The sequence below is a fragment of the Podarcis filfolensis genome, assembly GCF_964270895.1.
Source record: "Podarcis filfolensis genome assembly, chromosome: Z".
NCBI lineage: Eukaryota > Metazoa > Chordata > Lepidosauria > Squamata > Lacertidae > Podarcis > Podarcis filfolensis.
Window position 1 is genome coordinate 40026125 of NC_139617.1, and position 25843 is coordinate 40051967.

The following is a 25843-nucleotide window of genomic DNA, read 5'->3' on the forward strand; positions in this document are numbered from 1 at the left end:
TTGAACCTGCTGTCTGCAGATGAGCCTGAATTGGAAGCCATTAAAGGGATTGCCTTGCAAGCAGACCGTTAAAGGACTCACAAGTCTTTATTTCTTCTTATAACTGGATTTCTCAGCATTGTCTGTATTTCTGATCTCCAGGTACGAGTGCTGTCATTTATACAACCAAGACAGCACCGTCCATGCACAAAAAGGAAGGTAATCAGCAGGCTTTGTGGAATGCCATGGTTTGTAGCAGCAGCATGGCAGCACCTACACCTTGGAACTCCCTGCCTATTGACACTTTTGCTGTACTCTTTTGCTGTACAGTTTTGTTTAGGCAAGCCTATCCAGAGACATATAGGTTACATGTATTTTATTTCTTTTTAGCTACTGCAGATTTTAATAGTCTTTTGAATTATTTTCAAACGCCTGGGGTTTTTAAAGGAGAATTTTAATGTTTATTTTATATTTTAGTAAAACACAGAGGTTTTCTTACAATCAAGATATACATTTCATTAAAAAAAAAAAATACACAGGAGGGGAAACCCGGAAAACAGCCCTCAGTGGGCACAGAGTGCTAGCTGATTATTTGCAAGTGGAACAGAAAACCTAGTTGGAAGGGGCTGGAATGGAGTATTCTTGAAGAGGTGACTGGGAAAGTGAACAGCAGTAGCCCACAATGCAAGATTTTGTTGCAGCGGGAGTTTATGATATTTTAAACACTGACTTGTTTTTCTGATTTTCTTGTTAGGTTCTTTTCCCCATATCCCTACTTTGTAGGTGTCTAACACCAGCAACAAACATCTTCAAAAATAAACATGCAAAATCCCTATCTCTCACACTCAGTAACACTGCTCGTGCAAGCCTGCTATCTTAAAATTCCCTAATTTTAAACTGTGCTATTTTTACTGTTGTTAGCCGCTCTGAGCACGGCTTTGGCTGGGGAGGGCGGAATATAAATAAAAATGTATATTTATTTATTTATTTATTTATACCTCGCCCATCTGGCTGGGTTTCCCCAGCCACTCTGGGCGGCTCCCAACAGAATATTAAAACAGAATAAAACATCAAACACTAAAAACTTCCCTAACAGAGCTAAGCATGTCATCCCCTCCCCCCTCCACATAAACACAAGTTTGGAATGGGACAGATTTGGGCACCTGCATCCTCCAATTTGGAGATTTAAAATATGTTGATACCTATACCACTAATAGGAATATCATCAGTTTTAGGCATTCCATTGCACGTATGAAAACCAATCATTGTTATTGTTAGGGGAGACTGCAGACACTCAATTATGGCACTCAGCACTCACACTTCCCATTCTGTTTCAAAGACATGGATCGCTCCCATGAGTCAATACAGCATCAGCACAAGCTCATTTGCTGTGATTTACACCCTGACCCCACCACATGAGTGGCTCAGACTGAGTTAGTGGCAGATGCAAGTGAGGCCCATGGGCCCATGAACCTTCAAGGGTCCACAATCAAACTGAAGTGATATATGGACCTCTCTTGCAATCGGTACTTTGGAATAAGGTGCGGCAAGCAGTGATGACAAAAGAGGAACACAAGAGTCCAAAACATTGTAGAAGGAAAGAGTATTGTTTCATAAGCACTTCTCGGGCCAAAATCACACATTATGTAACTGGGGCAGGGGCACTGAAAACAACACGTCATGTTGAGTTCCTTTGCTCACTTTCAGAACCTGTGCAATACTTATCTCAAGATGCCTCCCCCCGCCCCTTTCTGGACCATGGGTTGCTGCTTGCAGGTCAAGATTAAGATAGGACTGTCACATCATGGGATAAGTATTCCTGCCCAATGTGGGTGAGAAGGGGAGCCCATGAGATGGAATTGGTGTTTTCAGCAGCACATTTTGTGAGACATATGCAGCAGCAGCAATCTGAGCAAGTGTGTTTTTTCCCCTCCTGAATTCAGGTAACAGGGTCCCCAACAGATTTGTAGAAGTGCGTGGTCTGAAACTGGTTCACCAATAGCTCCCAACTCTAATTGGCCTTCTCAATCATAATTTTGCACTTATGTTGACCTCAGGAGGGGCACACAGGAGTATTTGTGGGTACAACACCACCCCACCCCCCAAATCAAACCCAGTAGCATAGCCCACAGAATAGAACATGGCACTTTTCAAAATGGAAACCAATGTTTGTTAGATAGGCTCCTGGGAACTTAAAGGAATCAGATTGTGAGTTACCTCTTGCTCTTCCAGAACCAATAAATCCTGGGGAGGGAAAAGAACAAATATATTCAGCTTTTATATTCATTCAGAACCCAACAATCTAATTTGTCATTTGTTTGCACCCTAAATGTAACTGGTCAGGGCTTTCAGACAAAAGCAGCGGCAACCACACTGTTTTTCAATATTGGTCTCTTGGTTAGGATTGGAAAAAGTGACATCTCGCCCTAGTCAAGTACTTGCAAGTTTTTAAATTGTTTAAATTGTTGTACTTTAATGTCTTGTAACCTGCCTTAGGACCTTAGGGTGAAGGGTGGGTAACCAGAAACAACAACAACCACATGGATAAAAAATCCCATTCAACCTTTGAACAGAAAGGTCCAGGAAATGTCCAAACTGCAAAGAGGGAAATGTAATTAAAAGTGAGTCCAGGACAAGGTGTTACAAGCCACCTGCTGTTTTGGCATAGTGCCCAACCACTACCCCTTAAGTCTAGTCATAGATATGCTGGCCATCTGCTCATGATCTCTTTATCCTGTTCGGCAGGCTACAGTTCATGCAGCTTTTCTTCCAGGACAGAGATGGAGAACCCCTGTCTTCCCCTTGCCTCGGTCTTCTCTTCTTTAGGCTAAACATACCCACTTCCTTCCATTTTTCTTTACAGGGCTTGTTTTCCAGACTGCTGACTGCTGCCTCCTCGGAACTCTTTCCAATTTGTCTCTACGCACAACTTGAAGTGCTACAAAGGGGCTATATTTTTCCTTTCTGCTCCATGAACATTCAAACTTCTGCCCCTTCTTCTCAGACATTCAACCCCCACTCCCTAGCAAACAACAGCCTTATCTGCCTTATACTGAGTTAACCCATTAGCCCATCTAGCTTAGCAATGCATACACAGTCTGGCAGTGGCTCTCCACAGTTTCAGAACTGGAGATGTTGGGGATTGAACCTGGGACCTTCTCAATGCAAGGCAAATATTCTACCCCTGCACTATAGCCCTTCTCTTAAGATACAGCAACACAAGAAGCTGCCTTAGACTGAGTCAGAGCATTAGCCCATCTAGCTCAATATGTCTAAACTGACTGGCAGTGATTCACTAAGATTTCAAGCAGGGGTCTCTCCCAGTCCTACCCATTGATGCCAGGGAATGAAGCTGGGATCTTCTGCATGCAAAGCAGATGCTTTGCCTTTGAGCCACAGCCCTTGCTTTGACCTTCCATTCTCTGCCTGCTAGATTTCAGCCTTTTCTTACAGCCTTTGTTTCTCTTCCATCACGCCTCGCACTGAGGTTTCCTTCTTAGATATCACAGCACACACTCTGATAGATCATTTATCCTCCACAAGAGGATGAGACCACCACCCAGATGCTGGATTCCAGCTTATGGGCTTGTCACTGAACACACCAAGGACTGAAAATAAAACTGCCAATGGCATAATGCTGTTATACAAATCTATGGTGGAACCACACTTGGAATACTCTGTATAGTTGTGGACGCCTCAAAAAAGGATATCGTAGAGATGGAAAAGGTTCAAAAAAGGGAAACCAAAGTGATTAAGCGAATGGAGCAAGAGAGGATTAGACAAATTCAAGGAGGAGAAGACTATCAATGGCTAAGTTCTACCTCCACCGTGGGAGGCAGTATGCCTTTGAATACCAGCTGCTGGGCATCACAAGTAGGGAGGGAGAGCTATTGGTGCTCAGGTCTGGCTTGCAGGCTTCCCACTGGGGCATCTGGCTGGCCACTGTGAGAATAGAATGCTGGACTAGGTGGGTCTTTGGCCTGATCCAGCAAGGCTCTTCTTATGTTCTTAAGCTCCAACCAGCTTAAAACTCTCTGCTAAACATTTAATTCCATTTATTAGATCTGTGGCTTTTGGTTGGAGTCCTCAAAGCAACTCACCACATTCATAAAGCACATTTCTTGAAGTCTGTATTTGAAGCAATTGTTTCCAAAAGATATCCCCAACTGGCTCCACAAAATAAACACTCTTAAAATAGGATGGAGAAAAGAAATACTGAAAAAGCTTTGCAAAGCTCACCTTTTGAATTTCAGGGTGAAGAATTTCTCTAGGGCCTTTCTCAAATTTGTCAAGATTCATGGCACTGAAATGTAGGTGAAATTGTAAATTTCAGTGTTGTCTGTTCATGTGGCGCAACAATGAGTAATATCTACTGCAATGATATTTTAAACATAATCTCTACTGAATTGTTTTTAACTGCTTACCTTAAAATAGATTTCACAGACAAAGTTTTGGTAGGACTGTAAGGGAGGCATATTTTCAGAGTACCCTAGAAGAGAATTGCATTAAGACAGATGCTCTTTCTCAGATGACTTTGGGGGGTTTTTTTTATACAAATGAAAATGCTCAGTTAATTCAATCAATTACAAAAATATTCAGAACACTAATGGGTGAGGGTTGATTCAGATGTAACCCTCAAACATGGTTTGTGCTAACTGTAGCTTGAACCATAACTTATGCCATAGTTTGTCAGATGGGGTTGGTTCACAATAAACCATGGTTTAAATGTGCATCTGAACAATGTGAAAGATTCAAAAGGCCTTTGTGGAATGTAGCAAATAAGTAAGCTGCAAGTTGGGGTGAAAGAAACTATTTATAATGGAAGGAGTGCCTGTTTTTCTATCATAGCTTTTCTAGCTTGGCATGCTCCACTGACTACCATGGATTGTCAGAAACTAAGCTAAACAATTAGAACCAATATAAAAGAGCAGGCAAAATGTTTGTCCCTTACTGTTTTTCTCCAGAGGATTGCACGGTATTGAGGAACACGCTGATTGTTTTGGTCAGAGAGTACGACAGACAGAAAAAAGGGGTTCTTCTCTATGTCGGTTCCTACATAGTTCTGATGAACTGGGGAGCAAAAACAGTGCTTGTTACAAAATGCAAAACCAACCTGCAAAGGAACCCAAACTGTACACACAGGGGAATCCCATTGCTCATAGAGTAAGCACCTCAGTGCCGCATGCAAAATTCCCTGTGCGAAGACTGGTACCAAATTTAATGCCACTGCCTCTGAACACGGATGGCCTACTTTGCTATTACGGAGGTGAGGTTTGAACAGGGGCCATTCACACTTCAGGCTCTTTTAGCCAAGTGGGACAAGATGGTGGAGACCTGCCATAACATATACTCTAAAGGCTGGGCACTCAGGCCTATCAGTCAAAAAAGGTGGTTGCATAGATGTGGTCACATGGCTAAAGTTAAAATGGTCTCATTTGAAAAAGGAACTCTCAGAGAGAAACTCACTCTGATCAAGGCAAGAGAAGACACTGCTAATGATCAAAGCACAGTTTGATTATTCAAGAATGCTGTAACTGATGCAGGCACGTGCACACAAATAAAAAAGTGTAACTACCTTTTCCTAGAAAATACTTGAAGTACCATCTGGTGTGGTACTCCGGGTTCTCCAAATGCACATCTGTTCTGCGCCATGTACCAGGGGCATAATCTGTGTTCTGGAAAGAAAAGAGAAACCAGGAAGTCATTTAATTCAAGGCTCCCCACACAGAAATAGCAAACAGGACGTGGAATGGAGGAGGGGAGAAGGAGAAGTAGGCATTTGAAGCAGCTGGCAGCCCAGCCCCTTATTGGGTGTCCATATGCTAGAGGATCTGCGCCTGATGGCTGTTAACTACTGAAAACATTTTAAGGTCCTGCTACTTAGATGTAAAACCCTAAACAACTCTGTACCAGGTTACCTGAAATACTGTCTTCCCCACCATTGCCTGTTAAGGGCACTAAGATCAACAAATGGAACCTGGCTAGCTTTGCCACACTCTGATGATTATTGGCTTGTGATAATGCAGAGGTGGGCTTTTCACTGGTGGCACCAGTGCTGTGGAATGCCTTCCTTGCTGAAATACAAGAGGCCCCAACAGCACTGGCATTCTCCAAGAAATGTACTATGTTAGGGTAAAAGTATGTATAATAAAAAGAACGTGTTAGTGAACACAACATACAAAATGTATTATATAATGGCAACCAGCTTGCAAAAAGGTGTAAACCTGTAGCAGGGATACCGGGGCACTGGAGTTCCCTTGCACTGTAGTGAGTCCACCCACCAGGGCTAATGAATGGCTCTCATGAACAGGAAAGGCTTTGAAAATGACTTCCTGTATTGGTCTAGACTGAGAAAATCTTTCCTGACTCTTGGGTGTGTTATAACAATCAACTGGACCCCTTGATTCTTGCTCCAGGCTCCAATTTGATGGCTACCTCCTGCTGTTTACTACAAGATCTCCGTAACTAAGAATTAGTGCCTGAATTTGCTTCTTCCCTCCTCCTTCCCAGTCCCCTTTCCTCTTATGCCATATCTCTTAGATTGTGAGCCCGACAGCAGGAACAGTCTTCTCACTGCTATTCGTAAGCTGTTCAGGGGGCCTGGTTTGGCAGAAGAGCAGAATAAAAACAATTATTTTTCACTCTGATACATTGGCTAGATCCTTTTAAACATTATTAGAACAATATTAGAAATATCGTTCTAAAACATCAAAGCAGGAAACATTCTGTTTTGCTTTCTCTTTCTCCCCACTGTTTCCCTGTTTTCTGGTTGCTCTGCAGCATATTATGAACATTAAAAAAGAATGTCAAGTGGCTATATGGTTATCAGAATCATTCCTTAACTCTTTTTTAGCATTAAAAACCAAGAGTATAGATCTGCCCACTGTTACGATGCCAATGCCTAACCAATCTGAGGAAAACAAGCCTTAAGGCAAAGACCTCCTCCTACCTCATCAACAGAGCCATTTTCCACCCGGAATCGCCCAGCTCTTTGGATAGCTCCATCAGCGTCACTGGAAATGAGCTGTGCCATGAGGGGGAAAAGGTAAACATTAGAACAGCAAGCCTTGATTCTTCATCTTCTAAGCATTCTTTGGGATGCAACTCATTGGGTAGCAGGTGCTTTAAACATCTGTATTGTTTGGATGCCATCTAATGGAGGCATCATATTTATCTCACTGCTGAGAAAAGAGCATTTGGAGTGAAAGAGAGGCTTGTCATCATCACTCAGTCTAGGAGTGACCCACGTCCAGGCAGCAGGGGCAGCCTCTCTCCCTACCACAAGGCACATGGATTTCCCAAGAGATAGGAGCACCAAACCCAAAGGCAAGCTCTTTCATAGAAAGGTGAACCAAACTCGGAAAGGGGATGGTTATGTTTCTTGGAGGGACCACGAAGGCTTCATCTACGCACACAGCAGCAGAATGAAGTGCCAGAAGGGACTGTACAGTACCACTTCCTACAACAGGCGGGAGAGTCACAGTGGAATGCTCCTGCAAATATACAACTAGCAGATTGGGAAGAAAGGTCTGCTGTAAAACATTGGATAATGTTGCATGCTCACACACCTGTGCACATGTACACACATATGCATGCATGCGCGCGCTCTCTCTCTCATATACAACTTGCAGACTGAAGCCGTTCAGCCTATTTTGCCATTCATTCTGCTACGTGTATAGACCTGACCCGAGAAGCAACGTTTCAAAGACTGTGATTCCTCGTGTCATGGTCCCACTACGAATATATACATTGTTTTGGAGTGGATGTTCAAACTATTAAAACAGGAATTCTATGAAGAGGCAGATCGAGATTAACAACGTAACAGGTTTTATTCATAACAGAATGGAAAAGCAAATAAGTATAAAAGTATGTTTGTTAGTGAGGGCACTGTTACATATCTTTTTAAATAAAAAAAATACGTGTATACCGCAATTTCATTTTAAAAAAATCAAAGTGGTTTGCAACAATTATATATAACCACAACCCCCTGCATATTTACAGTAAGAATTTATTTTAATACAGAAACCTTTATCTAAGGGATCTAAGAATCCCATCTGCACTGATTTCTCAGACCCACTAACTGGTTTTTAAAAGATAAATGCCAATAGAGCCTTACCAACATTCTGCCCTCCAGCCAACTTCCCCTCCCTCTTAAACTGATAAGCTGATTCTCCACGTAATTCCCCCTTTCTATCCAGTCCGGCTCTAGAACACAGTGAATTACCTCCAGCTTTTCTCTCTATCAGCTTCTAACCTTCCACTTATACCCCCTGGCCTAATTTACCTCCCTCCAGCTCCCAAGCCAACAGATTGACATTTTTATAGCAGACAGTACATTATGGTCATAATCAACTTTACAACAGTTCTGTAAACTGGGTCAGAATTATTTCCCATACAAATAATGTCTGAGAGGGGGAAGGGTCTGAGCGGGATGTGTCTTGTCTATTTTATTAATTAATTCCCACAACATTTTAATACAGTGGTACCTGGGGTTACAGATGCTTCAGGTAACATACGCTTCAGGTTACAGACTCTGCTAACCCAGAAATAGTACCTCGGGTTAAGAACTTTGCTTCAGGATGAGAACAGAAATCGTGCTCCAGCGGCACGGAGGCAGCAGTAGGCCCCATTAGCTAAAGTGATGCTTCAGGTTAAGAACAGTTTCAGGTTAAGAACGGACCTCCAGAACAAATTAAGTACTTAACCCGAGGTACCACTGTACCTCTTGATGGCAATAAAACCTCAAAGTGGTTCACCAAAAGAGTAAGACAAAAAATGATCAGCTAAAAAAATAATTATTTAAAACATTTAGAAAATAATTTAAATCAATGATAAACTAAAAACAGATTGAATCACACAACAGCTTCTACATGTCTGGCAAGGCTTGCCTAAACAAAAAAGTTTTAATCAGGCACTGAAAAGACAATAGTTGAAGTGCCTGCCTGTTGTTCATAGGCAGGGAGTTTCAAAGTGTGGGCTATTTATTTACATCCAGCTTTTTCAAGCCAGTTTTCCAAAGCAAATTACAACAACATCAGCAGCAACAATGATGAAAACAACGATGATGACGACAACAACAACTACAACTATTACTTAAGGGGTAAAACAGGCATAGAAAAGGAACAGTGAGATTTCTTAGGAGACACCACAAAGGTTTGGTCCACACCCAGAACAAAATAAGGTGGCAGAAAGGACCATACCACCTCATAATACAGGTGAGGCACATCACCATGGAATATGGCCCCATGTGCAAAACTATCTTTAAACTATAAAAGACAATGCAAAAACAAAACAAAAAACACCATTTTAAAAAAAAGACTAATATCTAAGGCCAAGCGATGAGTTTGTGGCTAAGCTGAGACTGGAACCAGTGGCCTTTTGGACCACAGTTCATTCTCTTAGTCACTATGCTATGTTACAGCAGTGCCAACAGGTGTGTTTGTACTAGGGATAACAGCTGGAATATATGAAAGAGAAAAGATGTCCACAAGAGAAGGCTGATAGGGGAAATAATGGGAAAGGGGGCGCTGGAACACCTGAATGAGGATTAAATGGTAACTCCATGGATGCCATGTGCAAAAGGAAGTGAGTTGAGATGTCTAAGAGCATGGTTGGCTAACCTGTGGCAGTCAAGACGTTGCTGAATTACAACTCCCATCAGCCCCAGCCAGCTTGGCCAATAGCTAAGACAGAAATCAATGTTCAAGAATATCTAGTGGGCCACTCCCTGCATGAAATGGAAATCTCCAGCCAAGAACCGGAACAATGTCATGATCCAGTGAAAGAAGGTCAGGCACATGACAGGCGAGAGCAGGAAGGATGAGCAGAGTCTGTAAGCTGAGCATTCATAAGCAGCTTATTCCCCAAAGTAAACCTGTTTCTGAGAGTTGAGACTGCAGGCTAAAAATGCTACTCCATAAAAGATTCTTTCCACTTACAAAGCTAGATGGGAACAAGCAGGGCTCAAGAATAGCCTTCTCCATGATAGGTTTTGGTTTTTTAATAACCACCTCCTCTTCCTCCTGGCTCATCTTCTTAGATGCTGGAGCGTTCAATCACACGGGACTTTAGTTGCCTTCTGAAACAGCACAGCCTAGTCAAAGGCTTCTAACTTCAGTAGGAACATGGCCCCAAGTTTGCTACCGTATTTTTTGCCCCATAGGACGCACTGGCCCATAGGACGCACCTAGTTTTTTGGGGGGGAAATAAAGGGAAAAAAAAATATTTCCCCCCCAGGTGCTCTGTGCTAATCCCGAAGCTTGGGGCGTGCGGAGCTCAGTGCGCCCCAAGCTTCTGACTGCCAGCAAGGTCTCCGCTAGCAGTGGGAGAGCCGCGCGGCTCTCCCACGACTAGCGGAGCGCTGCGCTAATCCCGAAGCTTGGGGTGTGCGGAGCTCAGCGCGCCCCAAGCTTCTGACTGCCGGCAAGGTCTCCGCTAGCCTTGGGAAAGCCGCGCGGCTCTCCCAAGGCTAGCGGAGCGCTGCGCTAATCCCGAAGCTTGGGGCGTGCGGAGCTCAGCGCGCCCCAAGCTTCTGGGTGCAGGCAAGCTCTCCGCTAGCCCTGGGAGAGCTGGGTCTCCCATGGCTAGCGGATAGCTTCCTGAAGCCTGGAGAGCGAGAGGGGTCGGTGCGCAATGACCCCCCTTGCTCTCCAGGCTTCAGCGAAAGCCTGCATTCACCCCATAGGACGCACACACATTTCCCCTTCATTTTTGGAGGGGAAAAAGTGCGTCCTATAGGGCGAAAAATACGGTAGTTTCTTCTTCCCTTCCAATCAATTCTCCTTTTGTGATATGCCTTTTTAGATTGTAAGCTAGGGTTCTGAAGAGCAAAAAAGGGGATGAGGAGCCTCCTTGCCTTCCACTGCGTGAACACACTGCGACCACGCACACCATACCCTCCAACTTTTCTCTGTTGAAAATTGGGACATCCTATTCAACAACAACTGCAACAACAATTATTTTTTTATTTATACCCCGCCCATCTGACTGGGTTGACCCAGCCACTCTGGGTGGCTTCCAACACATATAAAAAAATAATAAAACATTAAACATTTAAAAAGCTTCCCTATACAGGGCTGACTTCAGATGTCTTCCAAAGACATAATGGCAAAAAGAAATGGAATATGAAGATCCAAGCTGTATGGTGATCAAAGGAAAGGAGCAAAGCTTTTAGGGAAAAGATGCAGTGCCAAGTGCTTCAGCCATTTCCTCCACTCTTTCCCCCCACCCCAACCCCCAACACGTTCTTTGCTAGATTCTTCAGTCAGCTAACTTTTCAAGATTTATTAAACAGGATACACACACACACACACACACACACACACACACACCCCACACACAAAGTGGGGAGGGGGGCTTTCCCTGACCTTACATGAGAGCTGTGTATTTTAACTTCCATTCAAGAATTGTGTTTAGAGGTATCCAAGGTAATTTGGTTCATCTCCACAATAGCTATCCAAATGCCCATTGGCCTTAGACAAAGAACTTTTAATTAGGGCTGAGAGAGCTTGGGGGGTTCTCTTTACAAGCAAGCTCTCGCTTTTCTTAGAACTTTATAATTGCAAAATAGAGTCAGCTTAATTGCAACCAATGGATAATACACAGTGGTGGGGATCCTGGCATTGAGTATATGGGAGTATATGGGAGACCCTTATGGGGGGAAGGGGAAGGGGAGACAGAGAGAGAGGCCCGCTAAGGAAGCCTTTTTCACCTGCTCACGGGCGGCTTACTGAGCACCATCTGGCATGGCCAACAACTCAGAGAGGTCTAGGTAGCAGCCTTGGATCGGCCATTCAATGATGAGCCCAATCTCAACATCCACAATGTGGGGGCACCATAGAGATAATAAAAGGTTAACAGTGATCCTCACATGCACACTTCCTGGCTCTGCTTGCAAAGCAAGTATTTGTACAGAGAGCAGCAGCATCCATAGAGATAGGAAAAAGTAAAGAGCGATACTCGCGCGCACACTTCCTGGCTTTGTTTGCCAAACTTCGTACATTTTGGCAAATTCAAAAAATCCACCAGGACTGAAATGTTACTCCCCCAAAAGAAGACCTGTCCAGGGGAAACTGGAGGTATGGCACCCCGTGGTAAGCTACTCTGGGGAGTTTTTTTTCTGGACTGGGAATAAAAAAAAACCCTTTAAACAAGCTAAGCCAAGGAATATGGAGGTAAAGATGATAGAAGTGCAGTAAGATTTCTTCCTCCTAGGGCGTCAGAGGTTTGATTCCAACCTCATTTATAAAAAGTCTAGTGTCCGTAGGAAGCTGCCTTGTACAAAGTCAGATTGTTGGGATCAGTACTGTCTATACCTGGGGGCTAGAGAAACCTGTGGCCTTCCAGACTTCATTGGCCCCATTCAGGATGGCCAATGGTCAGGGATAATGGGAGATGGAAGTTCGACAGCAGCTGGAAGACTACATATTCCCCATCACTGCTACTCTGCACTGATGGGCAGAAGCTTGTCATAGTTTTGGATGGGTTTCCCCAGCCCTATCTGAAAACACCAAGGACTGGACCAGGGGCCTGTTGTGTGTGAAGCCCTTCTCCTGAGCCAAAGTTTTTTCCTTAGGATATCCTCTGAGGCTGGTCTGTGTTACAGTGAGTATGAGGATCATGCTCACTGCTAGGAACTAAACCAGTTGTTCTTCTGAATCTTCCCAACAATGTGGAGCAAAGTTTTTTGTTGGTAAAAAGCCAACATTTTCAATTAAAAACAACTGCCTTCCATAGGGCCAAAAGTTGGAGCCTCAGGGTTGTACTGAAACTAAGCTTGTCTGGGATGCATTACATTAGTTCCCCCTCCAATCAAAGCAACTTGCTTGCCCATATTTCTTAACTACTCAAGGAAACATGGACATGAGCAGGGGTCAGCAAACCTTATCAGCAGGGGGCCGGTCCACTGTCCCTCAGACTTTGTGGGGGGCCGGACTATATTTTGAAGAAGAAAAAAATGAACGAATTCCTATGCCCCACAAATAACCCCGAGATGCATTTTAAATAAAAGCACACATTCTACTCATGTAAAAATACGCTGATTCCTGGAACGTCTGCGGGCCAGATTTAGAAGGTGATTGGGCTGGATCCCCGGGCCTTAGTTTGCCTACCCATGGACATGGGGAACACAGGTTTTATGTGCTTACCTGGCTGCTGCCCAAACAGCAATTAATGCCCGGCACGGGAACAGGGGAAGGAAGACAAGACTTTTTTCTTCCAAAACCACCTTGATTTTATACAAGGGCAAATAGCCACTGTGAATACTTAAGCATCATTCTTGAACTGTGGCCCCAAAACAGAAAGGATATAGTGATGGTGATGGTGATGATGCCACTCTGAATTCGGCGGCATAAATGCAATAAACACTTTGTTCCATGCTCATGTTTGTGATAGAAAAACATGGAAAGTGTCAATGGATTTAGGGCAGGAGCAGCTAACCTTGATTTGGGCCAAAGACCACGTTCCCTGTTGGCCAACCTTTCAAGGGAGCCACATGCCTGCAGTGGGAATGGCCAAAGCAAACATGGGTGTGGCCAAAGTGGGCGTGGCAGCCTTGGTAAGGGCCAGGCTTTGTCACAAGGCTTGTCCTACCCAATCATCAAAAACCAGACAAGCACCAAGTACAGCGGTACCTTGGTTTACAACCATAATCCATTCCGGAGGTCTGTTTGTAAACCAAAACAGGTTGTAACCCAAGGCGCACTTTTGCCAACAAGGCGTCCCAAAATTTTTTGTTCGTAATCCCAAAAAAATGGGTTGTAAAAGGTTGCAAACCGGGACACGCACTTCAGGGTTTGACGTGTTTGTAATCCAAAATGTATGCAAACCAAGACGTACGCAAACCAAGGTACCACTGTAGAACTAATTTAGAGCTCAGGAACCTGCCATGTTTCCCAGTCTAGGAAAATGTTCTAATTATAGGACAGAAAGAAGAGAAGCAACATTAACAGGCATCTCATACACTAAGGCTTTATTTATAGTATAGAAGATTATCAGTATTACCCCCAGGGAAACCTAACCCTTTCTCTGAACCACTCCTGGGTGGGTGTGCACCAGTGTTGAGCGGTGGTTTGCAGTAACAACACTCTGCAATTTAAAACATTTAACCGCCCCTGTAAAGTTGTTTTGTGGTTTGCTGCAGACAGAAACCACCAGTGATTTTTAACCACACAGGCCAAAACGGAACCACTGAAAGCATTCCCCGCAATGCACCACCACCAACAAGAAAGACCAGTGTCTAACTTTGAAAAATAAATGTGGGAAGTGAATGAATGAACGTGAATGAGAAAAAAAGGAGAAAGGAAACATAATCTAGTGTATATCAGAAGGAGTTGGATAAACAAAAGAGAAAAGACAAACAGACTAGTTTCTCCGCAGATGGACAGTGACTAATGATGCCAATAAAAGCTTAATGAGGTATACAAAATCAAATGTGGTTTCAGGGATATCACCTTGTTCAACATCTGATTATTCATCAGGGGAAACACGCAGGAGAGCTTGGTCCACATTTCCTGTCAGAAATAAAAGTTCCTTCTGGGGCCAGGCAAAGAATTGTGGGAAATTGCGCCACAGACACTTGTTGTCAAGGGTTGTAGAGCTTGAGCCAGGAACCGGTGAGCTACTGTGGACCATGGGCGCTCAACTCTCAGAGCCTCCAAATGGGAGAAAGGTGTGCCACATTGGCTTCTGTGACTGGGAGGCAGATATTTTGAAGGGTCTGGATTAGCTGCCTGACCTTCTGCCTGAACAAGTTATGGCAATGTGCACATATATACACCTGAGCTACTGCACCAATTAAAGGTGTTAGTAGTGCTATATGGCTTGAGACCTAAGTACCTAAAAGAGCACCTTACCTAATATCAACCATTTCAGACCCTACCATCGGCAAGTGTGGCCTTGTTAGCAGTTGCCCACTGAGGGCTGCCCAGTTGACATTGACCTGTGACAGGACCTTCCTAGTGGTGTTTCCCCATTTATGGAATGCCCTCCCTGCTGATGTGCATCTGTCTCCCTCTTTATAGACTTTCAAGAGGAACTTATAAACATTCCTGTTTACCCACGTATCTGTTGGCTGAAAGTCACTGGTCCTGGCAATCTGGAAATCACTGGGTGAGAGAATGTGACAGTTTTTAAAACTCCTTCTATGTTTTAAAGCCGTTTTTAGAATCTTAACGCTAGAGTGCTATGTGCAAAAGGAAGGCCTCTCAAAATTCTCAACCGTATCTGTGGGCAAAGAAATTGAAGGGAATGTCTTGCCCAATTAGTCCAGGAGGGAGAAAAAAAAATCCAACAGTTTCTTGGTGGCTACTAGCTATGGTGGCTATATTCTACCTCCACTGTCGAAGGCAGTATACTTCTGAATACCAGTTGCTGGGAATCAGGTGGGAAAGAGTGCTGTTCCTTGGGGGTTTAGCATAGGCATCTGGTAGGTCACTGTGAAAACAGGATGGTGAAATAGGTGGGCTTTTGACTCGATCCAGCAAGGCTCATATTCTCAAGGGATAAGCCCCTCCTGCCTCCCGTAGTCCAGATCCAACAACTGACCCTGGAGACCCTGTGCTGGGTAATACTCTGCCAGTCTAGACTTGGTAACAGACACCACTGACTCAGCCTTACGATGACTGATGGACTTTGCAGAGGACTTAACAGTTGTCCAAGTGGAAACAACCCCATTTCTGTGACTGAAGCCATACCCCTCCTCCCCCTGTGGTCTCCTGCCAATAGACGCCTTTGTTTGCTGGGAAAAGATACTGAGCTCTTGCCAATAAACTCTGCTAATGTTTGGAGGCAAATTCACAGCATGTTTCAGCTGGCTGGTCTCTGAGCTGTCTCCCCCGTCAATGCTACTTGGATTGACCCAGATGCTGCTCCGCCAGATTTATGTTCCCACGTTCCTGACGTGCTCAGAGAGATTATAAGGCTTTTTATTCTTAGCATTTCACTTAAAGCAGCCAGCAGTTTGCAATTAAAGAATTCAATGAACTTCACTCCTGGGCTGCTTTTGGCCAAGTTGGCCAGCCATAAATGTTAAGGTCGCAGGGAGTATATAACTACCATCCAAGGTTTATCAACAAAGGAAGCTGCCTTATACAGAGTCAGAACACTGGTCTATCTAAGTTAGTGTTGTCTACAATGTCTGGCAGTGACTCTCCGGGGATTTATACAGGGATTTGTTCCCAGTTATACCTGGAGATACCTGGGACCGTCTGTGTGCAAAGGAGATGTTCTACTACTGAGCTGTGGCCCTGGTCTCTTTTTGTAGAAATAGTCTGTGCTATTCAGTGCCTCATCCAACAGGCTGGCAGAGTCAAAAGATTTGGCAATTTAGTTCAAATCAACAGGTTGAAAAGCAGTCCTCACACTAACCTGGGTCACCCTCTATGTAGTTTTACTGATTTTATTTCAGCCCCCCCCCCCGATTCATATCCTGTCCACTTGGCTTATATCCTGCCCCTGTAGAGTCAGGTTTTTGGTTGCTGTTGGGTTTTGTTTGTTTGTTTGGATAGGCCTGGGTAAGTGCCATCTCCTATTCTCTTACCTGTTCCTATACCTTAGCACGAATTAACCAGATCGGAACAAAACCTCATCAACTGCTGTGTTTTAAAAGCAGCAGACTAGGTGACTTTAGCAGATTAACTGCCAGCCTGTTTATCCCCTAGTACCCTCGATACTAGGGGTAGGCAACGTGGTGCCAACCATATGATGTTAGACTGTAACTCACATCAGCTCCAGACACCGTAGCCAATGGCTAGCAATGTGGGAAGGTGTAGACCAGCATCTTGTGGAGGGCACATTGGCTACCTCTGCTATATACTGATTACCCTTCACATTGCACTAGTTTCCACCTTTGCCATAAGCATTTTTATGTAGCTCTGTTAGATTGAACCACAAACACACCAGAAAGAACCTTCCTTTTGCCGTTCTCTATTCTGTGCTCTCAAGAACCTTCTGAGACTGCACCCCTTGCTTCCCAGGAAAAACGTAACGGCAAGGTCTCCACCAGCCTGGCTCCATCCATTGGCTACAGAAGCAGCAGCTGCAGGGAGTTTGCTGTCTCAAGACTTCTGCCCACCCTCCAAAAAAATACCACTCTACTCCAACTTGCTAGTTGCACTGGGGCTGTGTATCCAGACCCCCCCCCCATTAGCCAGAGGACTAAAGGCCACTGGGGAGCTGCCCTCCCAGGACCCAAGAAATAATATAATGGCAAGGAGGAGACCAGTCTGGCCACATCCATTGACTAGAGGAGGCTCAGCTGCAGGGAGTTTGCATCCCCCTCCTTCATAGTAAGCACACTTGGATCCTAATGTGAGTTCACTTGGGACTGAAGAACCATCAGCCTATGATTTACTGGGTATATGAAGTGGGAGTTTTGGTTTTCTGCCATGCTATTTTTCAAGGAAAAGAGATGCCAGAACTCACCATGAACACCTCCCTTGTTCTCTTATAATGGCAATGACACCCACCTGAGAGGTGCCAAAACTGCGTTCCAATGAGTTCCAGCTGAAAAAAGCCATGTTTTCTGTATGTGTTGTTAACATATACTTGTAACTAGAGATGGGAGAGAAATTCAACTCAAGCACAGACTGAGTCCTACGTTATTTGCACTTTCTGAAACAATACAGTGGTGCCTCGCAAGACGAAAAGAATCTGTTCCGCGAGTCTCTTCGTCTTGCGGTTTTTTCGTCTTGCGAAGCAAGCCCATTAGCGGCTTAGCGGCTTAGCGCTATTAGCGGCTTAGCGGATCAGCTGATAAGCGGCTTAGCAGATCAGCTGTTAAGCGGCTTAGCGGATCAGCGGCTTAGCGATCAGCTGTTAAGCGGCTTAGCGGCTTAGCGGATCAGCTGATAAGCGGCTTAGCAGTTTGGGAAAAAGGGGGGGGGGGAAAACCCTGCAGGAACTCGCAAGACATTTTCGTCTTGCGAAGCAAGCCCATAGGAAATTCGTTTTGCGAAGCACCTCCAAAACGGAAAACCCTTTCGTCTAGCGGGTTTTCCGTCTTGCGAGGCATTCATCTTGCGGGGCACCACTGTATGTGCAAACTGAAACACTGTCATCCTTCAAAATTCATGCTTCTCTGAATTTTGCAATGTAGCTCTCTGGCTAAGCAATGTGCACAAGAATATACCATGGGGAAGTGTCCCTAAAAATAACGTTTAAAAATGTCTTATACTAGAGAAAACTGCTTTGCAAAAATGTATATATTGGTCAAAATTACATTCAGAACCATCATGTGATGAGAATATTGCACTAAAATGCTGATGAATTCTCATGAGAATCTTTAAAACATATATATCCAACATGATGCGGTATTATGAAGAACTGAACTAAAGATTAGAGAGATGAGAAACTGAAATTAACAATTTTGCCTATACCTACATGGAACTTGTCTTGAGAATCATTTGACTGAAAGGTGGGGTATGAACCTTCAATATAAAATCAATCAGGCTCCGTGCCTTGAAGCCGATAAAGCCGATAAAACAAAGAAGAGAGGTCTGCATATGAACACTCCCCTTTTCTTTGAGGTCCCTAGCCCTTGTGAACCCTTACATATTGCCTGGAGATACTATGAAACATATTGGTATTAACAGAATCGGATCCTCTTTGTCACAACAGCCTATGCCGGATCTGAGTGCTGAGAGACGTCACTTGTTTGCAGAACCTCCACTTTAAAAAGATCATCCAGCGTCTGGCTTATATCACCCATGTCTTTCTCTGAACTGGAAATTGCGTTATATTTCAACATTTCCAAGCTCAGAGACGCACACAGCCTTTGAAAGCTGCCAGAGAAGGCTGGTTGTAAACAGAACTTGTCTGGTTTTACTTATACAGATTTTTTTTTACGGTGAATCTTTGGCTCCAATTTGATATTTTCTCTCTCTCTCTCTCTCTCTCTCTCTCTCTCTCTCTGCTGTGCCAGGAAATGACTGTTATTAGCAGCATAAAAGAATGCTGTCGCTTGGAGCAAATGGCAAAATTGACTAGTACGGAGCCACAGGGACAGGTGGCATAAATCAGAAGATTTCTGGAGAATTTAGTGAAGTGGTTTTTTAAAAAGAGCAGACATGAAATCTGGGTAATCTCATTACAGCCAAGGCTGCAAGATGAAAGGGAAAGCACCATAGCTTGGTGGCATGTAGAAGGTTAATCCCCAACATCACCAGGTAGGGCTGAGAAGGAACCCCAGTCTGAAACTCTGGAGGGTCACTACTAATCAGTGCAGACAATACTGAGCTAGACGGACCAATGGTCTGATTTGGTGCAAGGCTTTGGTCCTACATTCCTATGAGGGGTAGCCAATTTTGCTCCCATATTTAAAGGGGAGTGGGGGCTTCTAACTTGTCTGATTGATGAAACTGGAAGGTTAATTTTGGTCAATGAAACAATACATCTACACATAGAAGGGAAAAAATAAATAATGAAGGAAGATCAAAATCTCCAAAGGTGCTTCAGAAGCATGATGCCCCTCTCTAAATGCGGCTCATGCCCCTGGAGATCTATCCCCTCTGCGCCACTCAGGCAGATGCCAACAGCACAGAGCCTGTCAGAAAGAGAATGCAAGCACCGACATTGCATTCTCTCTCAGCATTATTCCCCAGCCCCGCTCCCAAAGCAGGTTTCAGCAGCATGTTTGATTAAAAAAATGAAGAGGATCATCCTTATGAATGCTGCAGAGGATAACATCCAACCACAGAAAGGAACGTGATATTTCAAGAGCAGCAGCACCAGACAGAGCCCCTTTAAGGATATTGGGAGTTTAAAATGTACAGCAGAGATGGGGAACATTTCTTTCTATGCAGGGCTGCTGACCTATCAGAAAAGGTAATTGGAGACTGGTTAGTAGGCAGAGCCAACTATACTTTATCTCTCTCTCTCTCTGCCACCCTCTTCTCTCTTTCTCTACTGAATGCTTTGTGCAAGTGTTGCTGAGCTTAACCCTGTTTGCTTCATTTAGAAGGCTTCCTTGTGTCCAGCTTGCAGGCATGGCCCATGTAGTTATGGTTTAAGGAAGCCACTTCCAAATCATGTCATAATCTGGTTAGTCTGTATTACCTAGAAACAGGATCAAAGTGGTGTGTATTTGTGGTCCCTAATCTGTCACAGGATCTGGTCTCCTGAAACCTTCAGAGGTACCAAAGCAGATTCACAAGATTAGAAACAGGAGAAGCTTCCTTATACTGAGACACACACATTGGTACATCTAGTTCAATCTGTCTACATTGACTGGCAGAGACTCCAGGATTTTAGACAGAGGACATTTCTGGCCCTATCAGAAAATTCCAGGGATCAAACCGGGGTAATAATAATAATACAAAGCAGATGTTCTGCCACTGAGCTACAGTCCTCACGCATTAGATCTGGTCTTGCTGACCTGCACTGTCTCAGTAAGGTATGCTTGAAACCTGGTATTCTCTAAGGTAGATTCTCTCAATCTTGACTTCCTTCCCCTCCTTATTTCTACAGATGAACTTTTGCAATGTCCACCATTTAAGCTATTTCACAGAATAATGTGATGCTCATTTTCTGATGCTCACTAGGGTGCGGATGAAGATTCCAAAAACCTAGTGGCTTTCCCTGGTGGGAAACTCATTGCACATTTTCTATAAGCATTTTTTGATAAATCTCACCCCTTTCAGAACAAGCCTAACTGCTTCACCCTAGCTTTCTACATGGTTTTTTTTTAATGTGGGTGCAAGACATGCAAGTACCAATGTCAGCTTTTAATCAAGGGGAACAGTGAAAGGGAACAAGGTTAAATCTCCCTCTTCCAGTAGTGCACCCCTTGTCCAACTCTTCTCTATCCCGTGACTGCTACTACCACATTAAAAAACAGCTTGGGAAATCCTAAACACAAACTCTAGCCACATCTAATGGCCTTTACTAGACAGTTGCAGCTTGAAACTGCATTTTTGGAGAGGCAGGCAGAATGCACAAGGAACCAAGTTAGAAGCCGCATTTAAAAAAGAAAAAAAGAATTATGTTTGATTACAAGAATATAAAACTCTTTAAGATATTTCTTCTTAGGAAAATTCAGGTGGGTAGGAGATATTTAATCTCTTACCAGATGAAAACTAAAAGCAATTTCATTCATATGCATTTTTTGCTGTTATTGGGTTTGTTTGTTACTGGGGCTGCTTTCTGCCTACAGTGAATCACCTGCCTGCTGGTCATCTGTCAAAGGGAACAAGATAGATCTACATATGAAATAGGCATCAGCTCACTATAAATATATATAAATAAACACACCACCTTTCCCACTGCATAAGGCTTGCCGTGAGTGTTAAAAACTTCCTTCTAAATAGATCTCCCCTCCCTTTGCTGTCACTGAAAAAAACCCGCCTTTTAAATTGCCACACTTTTTTTAAAGAAGGTAAATTTGAAATCATTATTTTTCTTTTTTGTCTTGGAAGCCACATACTGGCTTCAACTGAAGTATTATCCAAGCAAGGAGGGACTCAGAAATAAAACAGGAAGCATTTTAAATTAGTCTATATATAGAGACCACCTTTCACAAATCCAGTTGTTGTTTTTTTAAAAAAACCACCACATTGAAATTTCACTAGCTACCACCCCATTCACCCAAATCAGAAGTTTTCTAACACCAGGGATATTTTTAAGCCTGTAAGAAGTGATAATTATGCCCCAAAACAGATTGGCTTTTTCCCAGCTTTGGCCACTCAAAAGACGCATTTGATGCCAAGGCAGTCACATGAACTCTACTGCTTTGTAAAAATGTGCAAATTATGTTGATGTGCATTTTGTTTCTTATGGTGCATTTGGATCCTGCTGTTCCTTCAAGGAAGTAAAAGTTGGTATGACTCATTCTCTGCCCCATCCTTCCTTTTATCACTACAATAACCCTGTGAGATAGGTTAGCCTGAGAGTGCATAAGGTCACCTAGTAATAAGGTCACCAAGTAAGGTCACCAAGTAAGCTTCATGAGTAATGGGGCACCAGAACTTGGGTCTTCCCAGCCTAGCACACTAACCACCAGACCATACTGGCTCTCATAGCCCTGCAACAATTGCTCTCTTTACCTTTTAAATCCTCAACCTTTGCAAGTTCCACACTACGCCAACCTAGGGAAGGGCTGTAGCTCAATGGTAGCATCATGGGCATCTTCCCAGGCAGGACTGTGAATGACCCCTGCCTGAAACCCTGGAGGCTTTTTCTCCTTCATTTCGCGTTTAAATTTAAACATCCGAATGTTGAATTAAAAATCTCCACTCTTCCTCCTGAACAATTAAGTGCCATGTCAATGAATAAATTAGCACCTTAAAAACCTGAAGGGTAATAAAATTTAAATCCTTAAAAAAAATAGTAATAAGAATTCACATGGAAAGAACATAATGTACCATAAAAGGGGGGGGAAAGAGCAATGCCTGAATTTCAATTGCTGCAAAGTTACCCACAAAGGACAACCTAACCCTGTACACAACACTAATGTCTCACAACAAATGAAACTGATCTGCAGAAAACACAACTTGAAAAAAGAGACAATGCACATATTTTTCTACACTAAGAAATCTTTAATAATTTTTTTTTAAAGGACAAAGCTTGGCGGAGTGATGTTATCCGGCTACCCTTGCTTGCTTTTAAAAATCTCTAAATGACTTAAAGTGAATTACAAATATATTTAAAACGGCTGGGAAACCCAGAAGAACTAATGAGGAATATATGCAAGAACTATAAATGTATCTCTTTGGGAAATCACAGTCAGTTTATTTTTATCTTATTACAGTAGGGAGGGGTGCAAATTAAGGCTACATTCCTATACATTACAGGTGGATGAATGGATGGATGATAGTTTAAGAAGAGAGAAGAGGGCACTAACTTCCTACTTTGGTCCTGCCCACTTTCTGCTTTGTCACCATTATTTATTATTACTTAAATATTTCAAAAAATATGAATATAAATATATCAGAAGTCAGTGCACAAACACAAACAGTAGTTACAGTAAAAACAATTTAAAATGTCAAACAGATGAGTAAAGGCTGCTTGGCAAAAAATCTGTTTTGAAAGGTCTGTCTGAATAATAAGTTTTACAGTGGTACCTCGGGTTAAGAAATTAATTCGTTCTGAAGGTCCGTTCTTAACCTGAAACTGTTCTTAACCTGGAGCACCACTTTAGCTAATGGGGCCTCCTGCTGCCGCTGTGCCACCAGAGCACAATTTCTGTTCCCATCCTGAAGCAAAGTTCTTAACCCGAGGTACTATTTCTGGGTTAGCGGAGTCTGTAACCTGAAGCGCCTGTAACCCGAGGTACCACTGTGCTGGCAAGGTGTTCTACAGGGCGGGACTTACCACACTAAGGGCTTGGCCCTTGGTAAAGACCTACCGAACCTCAGAGCCATGTAGGACCCCACTTTCACATCTGATCAATCTCCCTGAACGTACCTCCTGTCTACTCCCCCCCCTTTGTTTTATCTTCATCTCTAAAAAAGAAAGTGAAGGGAGAAGGTTGTTGTTTTGTTCTTTCTGTTTTAACTGTTTTAACTTTTTGTCTTGCGTTTTTATTTTGTGAACTGCCCTGAGATCATTTGATGAAGGGCAGTATCTAAATCTAATAAATAACTAAACGTTACTGTGTGTGCCCTACTTGTAGAGACTGCCCCATCACCTGAAGATCAACTCAGAGGAACATCCTATGAGCTTATGAGAAAACTGCAATTCTGGAAAGAAAGAAAATACAAGTCAAACCTATCACTCATCTTCATTCCTCATTTTAAAGTGCTGGCCAGCTTCCTGCTGCACTGAATACACAATATATTGCACAAGTCATTGATTAAGACTGTGGACAAATTAGGCACCAACCCCACCAAACTCAGTCTGCCTTTAACCAGCCTTCACCTGGTTTCCTTCTTACTTACAACCGGTTAAAGGGATGGACCAGGCTTTCAGCTTCCTGTTCATTAGTACCAGTACTGCTCTTGCAGAACTCAGCACGGAGGAGGGATGGGACAGTTGCCTCTGCCTGTGGTTGACTCTGTCTCCACCTAGTGTTGGGCTCCTTGCCTTCCACCCTACGAGTTCCAATGGGCCCCAGTTACCACTACAGTGGACGCTTGGGTTGCGATTCGGCGCTTCTGCGCACACACAAAACGTGATTTAGTGTTTCTGCGCATGTGCAAGCACAGAAATCCGGAAGTAACCCGTTCCGGTACTTCCGGGTTCGGCGTGGTGCGCAACCCGAAATCCCGCAACCCGAAGCATCTGTAACCCAAGGTATGACTGTAGTTAAGACTTTCTTATCTTTTCTTCCCTGTGGATCTGCAGTAAAGGTAAGATAAAGGGACCCCTGACTGTTAGGTCCAGTCATGGCCGACTCTGGGGTTGCGGTGCTCATCTCGCTTTATTGGCCGAGGGAGCCGGTGTACAGCTTCCGGGTCATGTAGCCAGCATGACTAAGCCGCTTCTGGCGAACCAGAGCAGCGCACGGAAATGCCGTTTACCTTCCCGCTGGAGCGGAACCTACTTATCTACTTGCACTTTGACATGCTTTCAAACTGCTAGGTTGGCAGGGTGGATCTGCAGTAGCCTCTTGGAAACTTGTTGCTGTATGCAGGACCTTTATTCACAGCTGCAAATAATGCAGTGTTCATTCTCCAAAACACTGTTGCATCCCTACTCCACTTTAGGATCATAAATCCAAGTTTCTCCTTTTTTTGCCCTCAAAAGTCCAACAAATATATCAATAACTTCAGGACAATTAGCAAGGTTGACACATTCCCATTCCCATTCCCTGCCACCCCTAGCCCCTGGCAGCTTGGTGATGTCACCACACCATCCTCTTTCACTCTTCTAAGCAATGTCATGTCAAGAAAGAACATCCGGTGCATAATATTATACCACTGGCCACTGAGGACCCTGGTGTGGCTGTGTTGTGTAGAATTCAGCTTTGCATGACCCAACTGGAGCCTGCAAGCCTCCAGAATGAAGATGGATAATAAATACAATCAAATTGTAGCCTATTGAATTCAGACGTTAGCTCACGGCACAGTTCGGTCAACAAGATGTGCATTTTAAAGCTGTGCACTTTCAGAGGGTGCCTGATGTCCTGCAATTTAAGGGACACTCCATATTTCAAAGACGCTGTCTTTTGTTCTAGAAGAGGGGAGGCCAAATGGATGTCTCTGGGCCAAATCTAGCCCTCTGAAGCCTCTTTTCTGGCTCTGGCCAAATATTCCTGTTTTGTGAGTGAGAAAATGTTCATTCCCTGTGAGAAAAGGCAACAGTGGGTCTCATTTCACATACACTACATAAATATTGCTCCCATGTGTGGATTTCAGAGGGGCAAAAGGCCACCTGAAAGACTTTAAGGGAAGGGCACTAGCTCAACAACAGGGCATCTGCTTTAAAGGCAGAATGACCCTGGTTCAATTGATGGCATTTCCAGGAAGGGTTGGGAGGAATTCCTGCCCGAAACCCCAAAGAGCTGCTGCCAGTCAATGTAGACTATACTGAACCAGATGGACCAGTGGCCTGATTCAGTACAGTATAAGACCCCTTTCTAGGCTCACCACCAACTTTCTAAACTGTATGGGAACATCTTATTGTTTCAGGAAACAAGGTCATTCTGCTATTCTCACCCCATCCCCAAAGATGATGCCTTTGTACCACTGAGAAATGAATGCTTCATAGATGTGGCCTCTTTATGGCTAGATACTGTCAACTGTTTGCAGTAGAGCCTGGTCTGTTCGGTCAAACGGGAAACTGCCCCACCAGCTTCAGAATAAGTCAGCACGGAAGAGGATGGGGACAAAACTAGAACTAGTTGCCTCCATCTGTCTGGCTCCACCTACTGTTGGGCTCCCTGCCTTCCTACTAGTCCTACTGGGCACCAGCCACCACTGGTTTAGCAATC

The 25843-nt window shown here is 43.8% G+C and overlaps 1 protein-coding gene across 8 annotated transcripts in view; it reads right to left on the reverse strand.

Moving 5' to 3' along the window:
- GARNL3 (GTPase activating Rap/RanGAP domain like 3) overlaps nucleotides 1-25843 on the reverse strand; it is a 109860-nt gene that overhangs the window by 38170 nt on the left and 45847 nt on the right. For all 8 annotated transcript variants that reach the window (XM_083596940.1, XM_083596943.1, XM_083596938.1 and 5 more), the window contains 6 exons: nucleotides 6929-7003; nucleotides 5555-5654; nucleotides 4931-5049; nucleotides 4404-4468; nucleotides 4219-4282; nucleotides 2197-2223 (listed from right to left, as the gene is read on the reverse strand). In XM_083596940.1, coding sequence (XP_083453066.1) covers nucleotides 2197-2223; nucleotides 4219-4282; nucleotides 4404-4468; nucleotides 4931-5049; nucleotides 5555-5654; nucleotides 6929-7003 — 450 coding nt within the window. The remainder of the gene's footprint in view (nucleotides 1-2196; nucleotides 2224-4218; nucleotides 4283-4403; nucleotides 4469-4930; nucleotides 5050-5554; nucleotides 5655-6928; nucleotides 7004-25843) is intronic.